This window comes from Pollachius pollachius, assembly GCF_949987615.1.
Source record: "Pollachius pollachius genome assembly, chromosome: 16".
Lineage (NCBI taxonomy): Eukaryota > Metazoa > Chordata > Actinopteri > Gadiformes > Gadidae > Pollachius > Pollachius pollachius.
Genome location: NC_136949.1, coordinates 2,630,706 through 2,647,398, shown reverse-complemented (window position 1 = coordinate 2,647,398; position 16,693 = coordinate 2,630,706). Strand labels below are relative to the sequence as shown.

At 54.8% G+C, this 16,693-nt stretch overlaps 1 protein-coding gene across 1 annotated transcript in view; it reads left to right on the top strand.

Annotated features, from left to right (window-relative positions):
- mdn1 (midasin AAA ATPase 1) overlaps nt 1–16,693 on the top strand; it is an 80,448-nt gene that overhangs the window by 48,860 nt on the left and 14,895 nt on the right. The window contains exons 57-80 of the mRNA XM_079753300.1: nt 132–384; nt 989–1,112; nt 1,208–1,369; nt 1,756–1,970; nt 2,793–3,183; nt 3,818–3,930; nt 4,373–5,075; nt 5,588–5,749; nt 6,429–6,711; nt 7,089–7,327; nt 7,792–7,887; nt 8,353–8,447; nt 8,833–8,957; nt 9,743–9,913; nt 10,673–10,782; nt 11,218–11,291; nt 11,457–11,640; nt 12,066–12,204; nt 12,380–12,526; nt 12,967–13,105; nt 13,636–13,741; nt 13,970–14,085; nt 14,692–15,135; nt 15,875–16,104. Coding sequence (XP_079609426.1) covers nt 132–384; nt 989–1,112; nt 1,208–1,369; nt 1,756–1,970; nt 2,793–3,183; nt 3,818–3,930; nt 4,373–5,075; nt 5,588–5,749; nt 6,429–6,711; nt 7,089–7,327; nt 7,792–7,887; nt 8,353–8,447; nt 8,833–8,957; nt 9,743–9,913; nt 10,673–10,782; nt 11,218–11,291; nt 11,457–11,640; nt 12,066–12,204; nt 12,380–12,526; nt 12,967–13,105; nt 13,636–13,741; nt 13,970–14,085; nt 14,692–15,135; nt 15,875–16,104 — 4,821 coding nt within the window. The remainder of the gene's footprint in view (nt 1–131; nt 385–988; nt 1,113–1,207; nt 1,370–1,755; nt 1,971–2,792; nt 3,184–3,817; nt 3,931–4,372; nt 5,076–5,587; nt 5,750–6,428; nt 6,712–7,088; nt 7,328–7,791; nt 7,888–8,352; nt 8,448–8,832; nt 8,958–9,742; nt 9,914–10,672; nt 10,783–11,217; nt 11,292–11,456; nt 11,641–12,065; nt 12,205–12,379; nt 12,527–12,966; nt 13,106–13,635; nt 13,742–13,969; nt 14,086–14,691; nt 15,136–15,874; nt 16,105–16,693) is intronic.

Genomic DNA, 16,693 nt, shown 5'->3' with positions numbered 1-16,693 from the left:
CTTTCTCCTCCTTCTTCTCCCCTCATGGTTCTCTTCCTCCTCCTCCTCCTCCTCCTTCTCCTCCCCTCATGGTTCTCTTCCTCCTCCTCCTCCTCCTTCTCCTCCTCCTCCTCCTGCTCCTACTCCTCTAGGGGTGCTAGATAAGCTCCACTCCTGCGTGGAGAAGCAGTACCGCCTCATGTCGTCCCACGGGCTCCTGGAGGCGCGGCCGGAGGAGCTGGGCCGAGGAGGAGCAGCAGAAGGAGGTGACGCTCCTCTCCCCAGCAGGGAGCTCCTGCAGCAGCTCCAGAGGAGGGCCCAGCTGTGGCCCCTGATGGAGGAGCTGGCCGTCCTCAACCAGCTGAGGCTGAGCACCGACCTGCTGCAGCTGGCCCTGACTCAGGGGTAAACTATACTACACTATACTGCACTATACTGTACTATACTACACTATACTACACTATACTGCACTATACTATACTATACTATACACACTATACTATATATACTATACTAATAATATATATACTAGCCTCAGCACCGACCTGCTGCAGCTGGCCCTGACTCAGGGGTAAACTACACTATACTACACTATACACACACTAAACTATACACACTATACTATATATACTATATACTAATAATATATATTATAGCCTCGGCACGGACCTGCTGCAACTCGCTCTGACACAGGGGTGAACTATATATACACTATGATACACTATACTATATATACTATAATACACTCTACTATATAAACTATACTATATATACTATACTACATATTATATTTTATTCTAAACTACATATACTAGCCTCAGTACCAACCTGCTGCAGCTCACTCTGACACGGGTAATAAATATTGTACCACACTATATTGTACTATACTATATATATATACTATAGAATTTTAGTGTTTAGAACGCCCTCTGATATCAGTACCTCTTAATGAAGTCATGTGATATATATCATGTGTCAGCGGAATCAAACGTGCGGCCTCTGTCCCCAGGGAGCCGGAGGTGGAGGAGGGCCTCCGTCAGGAGCTGTCTCGTCACCTGAGGTTCTGCCTGCAGTCCACCCCAATGAACCTGAGCCAGCTGCAGCCGCTGTGGTTCCTGCTCACCAGCGACCGGGTCAGTACAAGTGAAACGCAGGATTTAGCGCGGGTCTGAATTCGGCGGCAGAGAGCGACTGAATCCTGACCGCCGGTTGCCCTTACCCCTCCCAGCCTGCGGAGGAGCTGCAGTTCGTGTGGTGTGAGCTGCTCTCCGAGGCCCTGGCTGCGCTGTGGAACAGCAGTGTGACCTCCGACCCCGACCGCTGGCTCAAGTGGAACCCTCTGAGTCCCGAGGTCCGCGAGCCAATCAAACAGCACCGCGCCGACACCGTGGTGAGTATCCTGTTATCGGTTCCGATGATATATCCTGTTATGTATTTCTTATACTCTGTACATAACAAGAAGGAGGGATCCCTCTTCTGGGTTCCTCCTCAAGGTTCCCCCTCAAGGTTCGCCCTCAAGGTTCCACCTCAAGCGTCCTCCTTAAGGTTCCTCCTAAAGGTTCCTTTTCAAGGTTCCTCCTCGAGGTTTCTCCTTAAGCTTCCTCCTAAAGGTTCCTCCTCAAGGTTCCCCCTCCAGGTTCCTCTGGGTTTGGGTTCCTTCTCATCTCAGTCCTTTAGGGTCTCGGGGGCGGGGCCTTTTGACGACGGCCTGCCACGCCCCTTTGAGCCTGGCACTGCTAGTAAGGGTTTTAAACCGTCTCCCCCCCCCCCCCCCAGGGCCCGGCGGCGCTGAGCAAGGCGGTGTGGTCCCGGTGCATGCTGGGAGTGCTGAGCTGCGGCGAGGCGCGGCCGGGCTGGGACCCGTCGTGCGCGGCGCTGCTAGGCTCCTCCCACGTGTCGCTGGGCGAGTGGCGGGAGCGGCTGCAGCAGCTGACGGACGCCAACGCCGTCCTCTGGGACAACATGGCGCTGCCCGCGCTCGCCGAGTTCAGGTGAGGCCGCAGACACGCTACACGCTACTGGCATGGTACAGATAGCTACCAGTACAGACACGCTACACGCTACTGACACTCTACAGATAGCTACCAGTACAGACACGCTACGGACACGCTACACGCTACTGACACTATACAGATAGCTACCAGTACAGACACGCTACGGACACGCTACACGCTACTGACACTCTACAGAGAGCTACCAGTACAGACATGCTACGGACACGCTACACGCTACTGACACTCTACAGAGAGCTACCAGGAAAGACACGCTACGGACATGCTACCGGTACAGACATGCTACTTGCTACAGACCCGCTGCAGACATACGGCAAGCTACATACCATCTACATGCTACAAGACATGCTACGCGCTACAGAAACACGGATAAGCTACACGCTAAACACATGCTACATGCTAGACACGCAGCGCACTACAGACATAAAGTTCACAGGGGGTAGAAGAGGGCCTCGTTACATCGTTTTAATTGTATTTGTGAACAATTTTCACAAATAAAGGAAGTTTTAATTGGATATTAAATCAAAACCATCGTCTTCCCCACCTCCCCCTCCCTCTCTCCTCCCTCCCTCCCTCCCCCCTCCCTCCCTTCCTTATTTCCCACCCTCCTTTCCCCCCTTCCCCCTCCCTCCTCCCTCCCTCCCTCTCTCCTCCTCCCGTCTTCCCCACCTCCCTCTCTCCTCCTTCCCTCCTCCCCCCCTCCCTCTCTCCTCCTCCCGTCTTCCCCACCTCCCCCTCTCCTCCCTCCCTTTCTCCTCCCCCCCTCCCCCCTCCCTCCTCCCTCCCTCCCCCCCCCCTCAGAGCGGGGGACCTGCGTCTCCAGGGGGTGCTCCTGCGCCGCCAGCTGCAGAGCATGGCGGACCTACTGCCCCCCCCGCTGCTGGAGGGCTACATGGAGAGCTGCGAGGGGCTGGTCCAGGAGGACCGGGACCCCCGCGGCCCCGCCCAGGACCTCCAGGCCGCCCTGCAGGACGCCCTGCCCCGCAGCCTGCTGCCCGAGGGCGTGGCCGAGGCCTGCCTGGCCTGCCTGGACCAGTACCTCCAGAGCCGGACCGGGGGGCCGGAACACATGGTCCAGTCCGGGGTCTTCTGGGTCAACATGGGCCTGCTGCAGATCCGGGTCTGGACCCCCCAGACCATCTTCGACCCGGCCGTGAAGAGGGCCTACAAGCTGAACTACGCCCAGGAGGAGGTGAGGGCTGTGGGCTCGACTGGTGTGGTGGTCCGTCCTTTAGGGACCAGACTGGTGGTCCTTTAGAGACCGGACTGGTGGTCCTTTAAGGTCTGGTCTGGTGGTCCTTTAAGGTCTGGTCTGGTGGTCCTTTAGGGACCGGTCTGGTGGTCCGTCCTTTAGGGTCTGGTCTGGTGGTCCTTTAGGGACCGGTCTGGTGGTCCGTCCTTTAGGGTCTGGTCTGGTGGTCCTTTAGGGACCGGACTGGTGGTCCTTTAGGGTCTGATCTGGTGGTCCTTTAGGGTCTGATCTGGTGGTCCTTTAGGGACCGGTCTGGTGGTCCGTCCTTTAGGGTCTGGTCTGGTGGTCCTTTAGGGACCGGTCTGGTGGTCCGTCCTTTAGGGTCTGGTCTGGTGGTCCTTTAGGGTCTAGACTGGGTTCTCAGTCTAGACCCGTGAGGAGCCATGAGGTCTTATCTCTCTGTCACACCTTATCTAATCTGGGCATTATCTGAAAGACCAGTTAACCAGTCCAGTGTGGCCTGGCCTGTCTCTCTATACTTAGAGAGCGCTGGTCTCCTGTATCTCCTGTATCTCCTGTATCGATGGGTTTCTCGCTGGTCCATCGGTCTGACGTCTGTTGTTGTATTTCCCAGCTGGCCTTGCTGCAGGAGGAGTGGCGTGGGCGGAGTCTGTCCTCCCAGCTGCTGACAGGAGGGGCTCTGGAGGAGAGCAGCACCACCGACGGCTTCCAGCATCCCCGCGTCAGGTGAGACCCCCCGGTGGCCCGGAGGGGTACAGCATGGTACCCAGGGAGAGACCCCTAGTGGTACAGCATGGTACTGAGAGACGGAGGCTTCTGGTCTGGGAACAGTTGAAGTGACACGAGATTGACGTCAAAACAAACGTTGTCCTCCTTTTCAGTACTTCATTCTGCAACGTTTATCAGATTAGTTCTGAAATAATTGCTGCATTTTAATCTTTCGAGTTTTTGTAGCTGCTCTTTACTCTGTCGTCTTGGATCAAAGCCTGGGTAATTAACTAATTAGTCACTCAACAGAGAAAAACAGTCGTCATTTCAGACGTCCATAACGAGATAAATGGAGTAAACCTCAGAGCCCCAGGACCTCTAGCAGACTGGAGCAGCCCCTCTGTTGATGTGGTCGGCCCCGCCCTGTCTGAGTGTTGCTAAGCACCCGCCCCCCCCCCAGGTACCTGTGGATCCGCATGCAGCAGGTGAAGGAGCAGATCGGCGAGCTGAGCAGGAAGCAGGCGTGCCGTCCCCGCGAGCCGCAGTACGGCCGTCTCTTCCAGGACCTGCAGCACTACCTGTGCAGCATCGGGCAGCCCGCCGCCATCCAGACGCTGCTGGGACGCCTTCTGAAGGCGGCGGCCGGCCCCGCCCCGGGCCCCGCCCCGGGGCGGGGCCGGCCCGGGGTGGCAGGGCTGCTGAAGGAGGAGGCGGTGTGGCAGAGCTCCCAGCGGCGCTTCGCCCAGCGGCTGCAGGAGGAGTACCCGCTGTACCCCGACGTGGTCGCCCCGCTGCGCTCCGGCATCCAGGCGCTCCGCCACGGCATGCGGCTGCTGGCGGCGGCGGCGGCGGCGGCGGCGGCGGCGGGCGCGGCCCCGGGCCTGCGCACGCTGACCGGCGCCCTGCTGGCCTTCCCCTCCGCCTCGGCCCGCCTGCCCACCTACCTGGCGCGCGCCGACTTCCTGTGCTCGCGGGCGTGCCTGGACGTGCTGCGGGCGCTGAACAAGCTCCTCCCCCCGCCGAGGGAGGGGGTTCCGGCGGAGCGCGTGGTCCCGCCCCCCAACACGCTGCTGCTCAACGCTCTGCTCTACGTGCAGTGCCACGCCCTGACCACCGGGGGGCTGCAGCCCGAGACCCTGGCCCTGTTCAGACACATCTGCCAGGTAGGTCAAGTGTGTTAGTGCAGCCCTTAATCACAGGCCCCGTCTTAAGGTCTTAAGAGGCCGTATATGTATGACACCTCCCCGACCCTAGCTCCCCAAGAGGGCAAGAAAAACCTCCGGGGATGGTTAGGAGTGGATGGGTGCAATAATTGACGTACACACATTCGCCAGTCACAGTCAACACGCTAGAACAGACAGTATCATGAATTAGAAGGGGGGGGAAGTGCATAAAAGAAATGTAGTCTACTGCTGATTTAGTGACTACCCCAAAAAAACCACATGGATACAATCAGAAACCGACACATGATCAGACGGACACTGACATCAGCCTCGTTGGCCCCCCTCGGCTCCGAGGCCGGAGGCTGTTCCCGACCAGAGACGGGGAACCCTCACCCTCTGGGCCTCTAATCGGAGGTTTATGAGTCCAATCTGGCCCCAATGTCACCGTACAGTGAGGTGCAGTGTGTACTACTGCAGTACTTCTATGAGCATGGTGTGTTTGTGCTCCTCAGGCGCTGGTCAACGCGTGGGACGAGGAGGAGTCCCGGAAGCGGCAGAAGGAGAAGGAGGAGGCGAGCCTGTACCGCAACCGCAGCCGCATGCACGGAGACGGCCTCACGGAGGAGGAGCAGGAGGAGAAGGACTTTAGACGCAGCTTCCCCCGCTTCCACAAGGTACAGCAGCACGCTCATGGGGGCAGCAGGTGACGTGCTAGCAGCATGCTAATGTTAGCAGCATGATACAGGCTAGCAGCACGCTAATGTTAGCAGCATGATACAGGCTAGCAGCACGCTAATGTTAGCGGAATGATACAGGCTAGCAGCACGCTAATGTTAGCAGCATGATACAGGCTAGCAGCACGCTAATGTTAGCGGCATGATACAGGCTAGCTGCACGCTAATGTTAGCAGCAGGCTACACGCTAGCAGCACGTTTATGTAGCAGCATGCTAATGTTAGCAGAAGGCTACACGCTAAAAGCATGCTAATGTTAGCAGCTTGCATCATGCTAGCAGCACGCTGATGATAGCAGCATGCTACACACTAGCAGCATGCTTACTATGGCAGAATAATAATGTCAGCAGCACGCTATACACTAGTAGTTTGATTATCTTAGCAGCAAGCTTATGATGGCTGCATGCTACACACAAGGATTATGCTAAAGATAGCATCATGCTACATGCTAACCCGCTAAAGCTGACCATTAGCTGCGCTGCTGCCTCACAGCTAAGAGGTTCTGCGTTGGTTCTTGGAACCATCCAATACCTTACGCTGTATTGTGTTTGCTATTTTAAAAAACAAAACCACACTTTCCATTTCAAAGTAAAAGCCCCCTTGGTGTTCTCTGTGCTCAGGACTTTGCAGATATCACATCGCAGCCCACCCTGGAAGCCCCCACGGACACAGAAGAAGAGGAACAGGAGATGGCCAACGACGAGGCGTCGGGTGACGACTTCCTGTCGCCGGCGGCCATGAACACGGTGGTACAGGTGCACCAGCGCCTGTGTCTGGGCTTCGCTCAGTCGCTATGGTACCAGAGCCCGCCGCCGGCCAATCACAGCAAGGACCACATCACGGCGCTGGTCTCCTCCCATCAGATCGCTGCCCCCATGATGTCACGCTTCTACCATCTGATAGGTCGGAATTATGATACGCTTATGGTGTTCTATCATCTGATTGGTTGGAACCTTAATCAATTAATGTATTTACCTAATCTCACTCACCAATCATCATAATATAATAGTTTGGGATTCTTTAACCATATTAGAACTTAAATGTATATTCATTCATAAAGTAAATCTGTTATAATGCTTTGGAGACTAAAGTTGATCTGATCTAATCTGAGATCAATCCAGCCCGTGTCTCTGCCTGTAGGCTTTAGGCTTGCGTTAATTTTTACGATGGTTCTTATCTCGGGTCAGAACCCCAGGTCTCTAGACCCGTGTGGGGTAACTGGCCCCAGGGTTAGCTCACTAGCGGTTTCCTGATCTGTTCTCCTGTCGTATCCAATCCAGACTCTGAGATGGACCAGCAGGTCACCGGCAGTCAGCTGATCCTGGGCTCGGTGCTGCAGCACTCGGTGCTGGGCTCCGAGGGTCCGGGCGGGCTGACGGTGCAGACAGACGGGCCCTACGACTTCTACCAGCAGCCCAACATGAGCCAGGCCCGGGCCTGCCTGCCCGCCATGGAGCAGCTGAGGACCGCCGTGCACCAGCGGCTGGAGGAGTGGCCCGAGCACCCGGCCCTGCTGCAGGTGGGACTTTGGCCTGGGCCTCACTTTCACTTTCACTTTCAGTTTCACTTTCACTTTCACTTTCATTTTCAGTTTTACTTTCAGTTTTACTTTAGCTTCCACTTTCACTTTGGCTGCACTTTGGATTCACTTTCAGTTTCACTTTGGCTACACTTTGGCTTCACTTTCACTTTCACTTCCGTCTTGAAGGGGCCAGGGTAATGTATGGGAGTATTCCCCAACATCTGGTTCAAGACCGTACTTGGCCGATGTGTACCTGGAATTGTGGGAGATTTCTGACTGCATTTCTTTTTAAATAAAAATAATGTTAAGGCTGGCAAGTTCTGGTCAACCGGTTCCGTGTTAAATTGGAACAGCCTCCCGTGTGATTGGTGTTCGTGGTCGATGTCTTGTTCTGTCATTCGCTCCCTAATGAGTGGTGAAGAGGACAACCACGTTGCTAACGTCCAGATGTTTCCTCCCAGCTCCTGGTGGTGATGGACAGGATCCTGTCCTTCAGTCTGGCCAGCCCGCTGGCCAAGTTCCTCAACGGCATGGAGATCCTACTCAGCAAAGCTCAGGTATGGTCCCTTCCTAGATCTTAAAGTGGGCAATTGTTGTTTTATAGATATATACAAATATTTTAGATTTCAATTTTATGTGCAATATTCCAGCATTTAAAGTGGCATATAATTTTAGATATGTGATTATTTGATGGCCTTTTTTAATGTTTCATGCTATATATTTCTTTTTTCTTTTTCTTTTTTGGAATGTATTTATTGAAAAGGTTCTTGTTAAAGGCCTGACCGCCAAAATTGCTCCGCTCAAGATAGAATATAATAATAAATGGAATAATATAAAGTCAGAGAACACAATTTCCTTGTGGATCAATTATTATATTTATATAATAATTTAATCTGAATTAAGTTAAGTTTCTTCGCTATTGGATTCACAGTCCTTATACCAGGACTCCACCCTGAACCCATGCTACGTGCTACATGCTACGTGCTACATGCTACATGCTAACCCGCCCCTCTCTCCTCCAGGACTGGGAGAACAACGCCAGCCGCGCTCTCTCCCTGAGGAAAGAGCTGGAGCTTGTCACCCAGATCATCATCCAGTGGCGCAAGCTGGAGCTCAGGTTAGCTGCTTCAACCTGGCGTCACGTAGTTTAACACAGCTTGTCGCTGCTACTTTACGTACCTAGCTACCTAATGGCTAGACACCTAGCTATGACATTACCACTAGTTTGCTGTTACTCCAGGAAGAGCCCACAGTTTAAACCTAGCTACATGGGACCAGGAACCTAGCTATGAGCTAGCTACAAAGTCCATAACTTACAGGTAGAGCAGCCAGATACTTAGCTACACAATCTACTCAATACTTTTCCAAATAACAATTATTTTTCAAGTTTGAAGCAGCCACAGAAGTGTTTTTGTATTGAATCACAAGCTAAGTTGAAAGATGCGCTAAGTAGCGGAGGCTAAAGGAAGCGTGAGCCGTCTAACACTAGCTTCCCCCGCTAGCTGCTGGTCCAACAGCCTGGACAACGCCCTGCGGCGCCACACGGAGCGCTCCACCCGCCACTGGTTCTCCATCTACCAGCTGATGGAGCGCTACCTGGAGGAGCAGAGCGCCCCGGAGGAGACAGGTACCAGCATGCTCCTCTGTTGAAGCTGAAGCGTGTGTGATGAGCGACTGAACCTCCAGGGAGACGGGCACTGCAGCTGGAGGGACCACAGAGAGTAACATCTGTAACTTACATGTCTCTCTGTCTCTGTCTCTCTCTGTCTCTGTCTCTGTCTCTGTCTCTCTCTGTCTCTCTCTCTCTCTCTTTCTCTGTCTCTCTCTCTCTCTCTCTCTCTCTCTCTCTCTGTCTCTCTCTGTCTCCCTCTCTCTGTCTATCTCTGTCTCTCTCTCTCTCTCTCTTTCTCTGTCTCTCTCTGTCTCTCTCTTTCTCTGTCTCTCTCTCTCTCTCTGTCTCCCTCTCTCTGTCTATCTCTGTCTCTCTCTCTCTCTTTCTCTGTCTCTCTCTCTCTCTCTGTCTCTCTCTGTCTCTCTCTTTCTCTGTCTCTCTCTCTCTCTCTGTCTCTCTCTCTCTCTCTCTCTCTCTCTCTCTCTCTCTCTCTCTCTCTCTCTCTCTCTCTCTCTCTCTGTCTCTCTCTGTCTCCCTCTCTCTGTCTATCTCTGTCTCTCTCTCTCTCTTTCTCTGTCTCTCTCTCTCTCTTTCTCTGTCTCTCTCTGTCTCTCTCTTTCTCTGTCTCTCTCTCTCTCTCTGTCTCCCTCTCTCTGTCTATCTCTGTCTCTCTCTCTCTCTTTCTCTGTCTCTCTCTCTCTCTCTGTCTCTCTCTGTCTCTCTCTTTCTCTGTCTCTCTCTCTCTCTCTCTCTCTCTCTCTCTCTCTCTCTCGTGTCCTGTCCATGTCCTTGTTCTCCAGAAGAGGGCGATGGAGAGGAGGAAGTGGTGGAGCGTCTGACCCTGGCCTCCATCACCTCCACCCTGCAGTCCTTCATGGAGAGCTCCTCTCTGGGCCAGTTCTCCACCCGGCTGGCCATGCTGCTCAGCTTCCACTGCCACCTGCTGCTGCTGCCCCAACAGCCCGGGAAAGGTAAGACTCACTCACTCACTCACTCACTCACTCACTACTTACTCACTCACTCACTCACTCTCTCTCACTCTCTCTCTCTCTCTCTCTCTCTCCTCACTCACTCACTCACTCACTCACTCACTCACTCACTCACTCACTCACTCACTCTAACAGACTCACTCACTTATTCCCCACTCTCTCTCACTCTCTCTCTCACTCACTCACTCACTCACTCTCTCACTCTAACAGACTCACTCACTCACTCCCCACTCTCACTGTCAGACTCTCTCTCCCCCACTCACTCACTCTCTCACTTTCTCACAGACTCACTCCTCACTCTCTCACTCCCCACTCTCACTCACAGACTCTCTCTCACTCTCTCACCCACTCACTCACTCTCTCACTTTCTCACATACTCACTCACTCTCTCACTTTCTCACATACTCACTCCTCACTCTCTCACTCCCCACTCTCACGCACAGACTCACTCTCACAGCCTCACTCTCTCACAGACTCACTCACTCATTCAGACTCACACTCTAGCGCACACAATCTAATGCTTCTCTCCTCACAGCCTGGAAACGGTAGGATGACTACACAAGGAACATGACGCACACTGACATGACACGTACTAACGCAGAACGTAACACATCACCACGCGGCACAACGTCCCTAAACGCTACACAACACGGTGGAACCCCACCTGTGGCGTGGTGCTCACCACGGCGGACCAGGTCTCCTCCTCTGTCAGTCGGTCACCAGCCTGTGCTCTCTCCCCAGAGCCGGTGACCAGCCTGCTGTGGAACCTCCACACCTACTACCTCCAGTTCTCCGGAGGCATCCAGGCCAAGGTGGCCCAGATCAGAACGCCCATCGAGAAGGAGCTGAAGGTGACCCCCTCCCCCTCCTCTGACCCTCTCCTCCTCCTCTCTGATTGGCTCAGACACCTGGCTACACCTGGTTTCCCTCGGGGGCCATCTTGGTTTTCTGTTCACCAGCCCCTAGCTCTAGCTTACCAGTGCTCAACGTCAAAACGGCCCCTCTATGGTTACTATGGTAATGTCAACAGCTAAACAGTTGCTCGGTTACCGTGGTAATTTAAACATCAAAACAACAGTTGCTCGGTTACCGTGCTAATGTAATCATCTAAACATCAGTTGCCCGGTTACCGTGCTAATGTAATCATCTAAACAACAGTTGCTCAGTTACCTTGGTAACGTAATCATCTAAACAACAGTTGCCCGGTTACCTTGGTAATCTAAACATCCAATGAACAGTTGCTCGGTTACCGTGGTAACGTCAACGAGTGTCTTTCTCCACCTCAGGACTTTGTGAAGATCTCCAGGTGGAACGACGTCAGCTTCTGGTCCATCAAACAGTCTGTGGAGAAGACCCACAGGTGAGCTCATACAGACCATAATATAACACTGACATGAGGATACAGTCTGTGGAGAAGACCCACTGGTGACCTATTATAGTTCTCTTCTATGTCACTAGTTCCCTGCTCCTGCTCCTCTTCTACCCTGTATTCTATGTTAATCTCTTCTTCTGTGGTCCTCCCCAGGACTCTGTTCAAGTTCGTGAAGAAGCTGGAGGAGGCGCTGAGCGCGCCGTGTGCGCCCTCTCTGGTGGAGGAGGGGAGCGGCGCCCGGCTGGACAGCGTGGACGACAACCCCGAGCAGACGCCCATCCAGCGCGTCCACCTGGCCCTGAAGAGCGCCCTCCCTGGCCGGGGCCGGGAACTGCAGGCAAGACAGCGCCATGATATACACGTTCAATACACTGTGATGTATCACTTTATATGATGAAACACATTTTAAAGGTAGAGATGTGGCCTGGGTAGACTGGGGGTTATGGTCCCTGCTGGAAGGTTCTGGGTTCGAACCCCGAGGCGAACCTCTAGCTGTGGGCCTTCTCGAGTGAGAGGTTCTGATCCTAGCCGGGCCACGACCCCACCCTGACCCCACCCTGACCTCATCCTGACCCCAACCTGACCGCACCCTGACCCCATCCTGACCCCCTGTTGCTATTTGAATGAGTTTTCTTCCCAACATTGTTCATTTAGTTTAAGTGTGGTACTAAGGTTGGTTTTTTGGAAGAATACGAAGTATGATTTAATATGTGAATTATGTGCCCTGAGCTGAGCCGTCTGACGTTCCTCTGTGTTCCTCAGACGGAGGCTCCGGAGGAGGAGGGGTCCTCGCTGCAGGCCCGCCTCCCCGTCCTCACCAGGAAGATGAGGAAGATGTGTGTCCAGCTGGTGAAGAAGAACCCGGTCCCGGAGCTCGCTGAAGACCTGGACATCTTCACCGGTACAAACCCTCCTCCTCCTCCTCCTCCTCCTCACAAACATCCCCGGGCCGGCTGGTGGTCGCCCACAGCCCTGCTCTGAGACACGTGGAGCTTGTGTTTAGTGTGTCAGGATGTGGAGCTGTGAGATGTTCACAGTCTGCTGGGCTAACCCCTCCGGTCTCCTCCGGTCTCCAGGTGAGATCATCAGCAACCTGCGCGACCTGCAGGGCCTGGCGGTGGACGCCTCGGCGGAGAAGGAGAAGCAGCAGTCGGAGGTCAAGCACATCCTGCAGCAGAAGCAGAGGGCGCTGTCCGACCTCTTCAAGATGCTCCGAGACATAGGTGAGATTCTCTCCGTCTCTCTCTCTCTCTCTCTCTCTCTCTCTCTCTCTCTCTCACTCTCTCTCTCTCCGTCTCTCTCTCCGTCTCTCTCTCCGTCTCTCTCTCTGTTTCTCTTTCTCTGTCACTCAGTCTCTCTCTCTGTCTGTCTGTCTGTCTGTCTCTGTCTCTGTCTCTGTCTCTGTCTCTCTCTCTCGGTCTCTCTGTCTGTCTCTGTTCACTATGCTCTGAGCTATAGGTGACATATACACACACACCTGTTAAAGATGCTCCTTAACATACAGGTGTGATACATTGAACATAGAAATGCTGAAAATGTAAAACCAACACCGCCTTGTAACAAAGTTAACTAGATGAAGGGTCTTGAGGGTCTTGAGCCCAGAGCCCTCGGGGGGTTCCTGCGTTCCTCTGACCCCTGCCTCTCGTGTCCTGCTGGGTTCCAGGTCTGTCGTACCGTAAGGGCCTGACCTGGAGCCGCGCCGTGGGCCCCGAGAACACGCTGTGCATGGCCCCCCTGGAGATGAACACCGTCCTCAACAAGGTCCTCAGCCCCGCCCACGCCCAGGGGCCGGCGGAGAAGACGTACGTACCGGGGGGTTCAGGGTGTAAACGCGTCATGTGACCTCTAGTTCAGGGTGTAAACACGTCATGTGACCTCAAGTTCAGGGTGTAAACGTGTCATGTGACCTCTAGTTCAGGGTGTAAACGTGTCATGTGACCTCTAGTTCAGGGTGTAAACGTGTCATGTGACCTCTAGTTCAGGGTGTAAACGTGTCATGTGACCTCTAGTTCAGGGTGTAAACGTGTCATGTGACCTTAGGATGTGAACAGGTCATGTGACCTCAGTATGTAAACGTGTCATGTGACCTCAGGCTGAGGGTGTAAACGTGTCATGTGACCTCTAGTTCAGGGTGTAAACGCGTCATATGACCTCTAGTTAAGGGTGTAAACGTGTCATGTGACCTCTAGTTCAGGGTGTAAACGTGTCATGTGACCTCTAATTCAGGGTGTAAACGTGTCATGTGACCTCAGGATGTGAACAGGTCATGTGACCTCAGGATGTAAACGTGTCATGTGACCTCAGCGTGTAACCTCGTCTCGTGTCTCCCCAGGCTGTTCTCAGAGCTGTCGTCTGCGTGGGACGGCTGTCAGACGTACTACTTCAGGTCGTGGGCCCGCAGGAGCGCCCTTCAGACCGCCCTGCAGACCGCCGCCAAGGTCCACCCCCACGCCGCACACTGACCCCCGCTGACCCCCACTGACCCAGGCTGAAATCAGACTCAATCGTCATGCTAACCTCCAACATCTCACTGCATAGTAGTCCAGCCGTCATGCTAGCCATTATGCTAGCACACTTGCCACTCACATTAAGCTAACCATGACGTATATTGTGTGTGAGATATTTAACCGTGCGTGTGTGTGTGTGTGTGTGTATGTGTTCTGTAGGAGCTGGGTCTGGGGAACATGGACCGCTGTAAGGGCTTCTCCTCCCACCTCTTCAAGCTGCTGCTGAGGCAGAGAGGACGCCTGGCCTCCCTCACCCAGCACTGGGTGACCCTCAGGTAGGGCCCCCTGCTGGCCAATCTCACACACTACACCCCCAGTGAGTCCCAGTGCGCGCCCCCCCCCCCAACTCGGGTAGGGCCCCCTGCTGGCCAATCTCACACACAACACCCTGAACCCCAACGAGCCCCCCACCTCAGGTAGGGCCCCCTGCTGGCCAATCTCACACACAACACCCTGAACCCCAACGAGCCCCCCACCTCAGGTAGGGCCCCCTGCTGGCCAATCTCACACACAACACCCTGAACCCCAACGAGCCCCCCACCTCAGGTAGGGCCCCCTGCTGGCCAATCTCACACACAACACCCTGAACCCCAACGAGCCCCCCACCTCAGGTAGGGCCCCCTGCTGGCCAATCTCACACACTACACCCCCAATGAGTCCAAGTGAGCCCCCCACCTCAGGTAGGGGCCCCCTGCTGGCCAATCTCACACACTACACCCTTGAACCCCAGTGAGCCCCCCCGCTGGGCCTGGCAGCCGTGCGGCAGACCTCAATAGTTCCATCCTCCCTTTCACACGAATGTGTGAAAGGGAGGATGGAACTATTGAGGTCTGAGTCTTCATCCTCCGTCTCACCACCCCCCACCCCCTCTCTCTCTTCAGGAGGCTAACGGATAGCATCCAGGGCCTCCGCCAGAGCCTCCAGACCCTCCGCCCGGAGGCGGAGCAGCAGGTGGAGGAGGCGTCGGCGGAGGCGGCGGCGTGCGGGGCCCTTCCGCCCCAGGGGCCCCTGGGGGCCTGGTTGCGGCGCGGCCGGGCCCTGGCCTCCCAGACGGGCCTGCTGCTCCAGCAGCTGCTCTGGCTGCTGCACTGCTGCCCGGAGGACCTCCAGAACACGGAGACCCCCGGCCTGGGCCCGCCCACCCCCCGCTGCCTCACCCCGCTGGCGGACCACCGGCAGCCCGCCGGCTGTCTGATGCGGCGGGGGGACGCGGCCTGGCTGAAGGCCAGCCGGGCCGTGGAGCAGCTGCTGGGGGAGACCCGCAGGCTGGGGGCGGAGCTGGACGGGGCGGAGCGGGAGACGGCGCCGGGGACGCTGCACAGCTGGTGAGGAACCCTCCGGAACCCTCCGGAACCTCCCACACACGACTAAGAACCTCCCAAACACGACTTAGAACCTCCGAAACACGACTGGGAACCTCCCACACACGACTTAGAACCTCCCAAACACGACTTAGAACCTCCCAAACACGACTTAGAACCTCCCACACACGTCTTAGAACCTCCCACACACGTCTTAGAACCTCCCAAACACGACTTAGAACCTCCCAAACACGACTTAAAACCTCCCAAACACACCATAGAACCTCCCACACACGCCATAGAACCTCCCACAGATGTCTGAGAACCTCCCACACACGACTTAGTACCTCCCACACACGTCTGGGAACCTCCAACACACGTCTTAGAACCTCCCAAACACGCCATAGAACCTCCCACACATGACTTAGAACCTTCCACACACGTCTTAGAACCAGCCACACACGTCTTAGAACCTTCAACACACGCCTGGGAACATTCAAAACGTCTTAGAACCATTTCACAGACGCCTTAGAACACTAACGTCGTAGAACCTTACACACACGGCTTGGAAACTTCCACAGACATGGTAGAACCGGAGCCATGAAAAGCTTCTAGAGCGTTCTAGAGCTTTATTCTAAGGCTCCATTTCACTGTTTGCTGCCATTAAAAATCTGATTATCGTCCCACGCGTTATAACCTAGGCAGAACCACACCTCCTCATGAACCCAACGGTCCCATCACGCCGTCTCTTTGCCCCCCCCAGGACCCACTTCGCGGCGGTCCGGTCCGGTCTGGAGCGGCTGGGCGCCGTGGCGACCGGGATGGGCGAGGTGGAGCAGCTGTTCTCCCCGGCGGTGTGCGTGGGCGGAGCCGACAGCCGGCCCGCCATCGCCCAGAGCCTCCGCTACCTGAGGGCGGAGCTAGACGTCTGCGCGGGGGAGTGGACCGCCTGGAAGGACCGGACGCTCGCCGCCCCGGGACCCGGGACCGCGGGTACGCTGCCTTCAGCCCTCGACACATTCACACATTCATACACACAATCACCCATTCATACAGTCACACCAGGGTCGGCTGTTCAGCCTTCAACACAATCACCCATTCATACACAGTCACACCAGGGTCAGCTGTTCAGCCTTCAACACAATCAACCATTCATACACAGTCACACAAGGGTCGGCTGTTCAGCCTTCAACACATTCACCCATTCATACACAGTCACATCAGGTTCAGGTTTTCAGCCTTCACATACACCCATCCATACACATTCACACATTCATACATTAATACACAGATTCACAACAGGGTCAAGCGTTCAGCCTTCAACACATTCACCCATTCATACACACATCACAACAGGGTCAGGTGTTCATCCTTCACATTCACCCATTCATACAAGGGTCAGATGTTCACCCTTCACATTCACACAATCACCCATTCATTCACACGTACACACATTCACACCAGGGTCAGGTGTTTAACCTCCACATTCACCCATTCATACACAGTCACACATTCATTCACACATTCACACCAGAGTCAGGTTTTCAGCCTCCACATTCACCCATTCATACAGTTACCCATT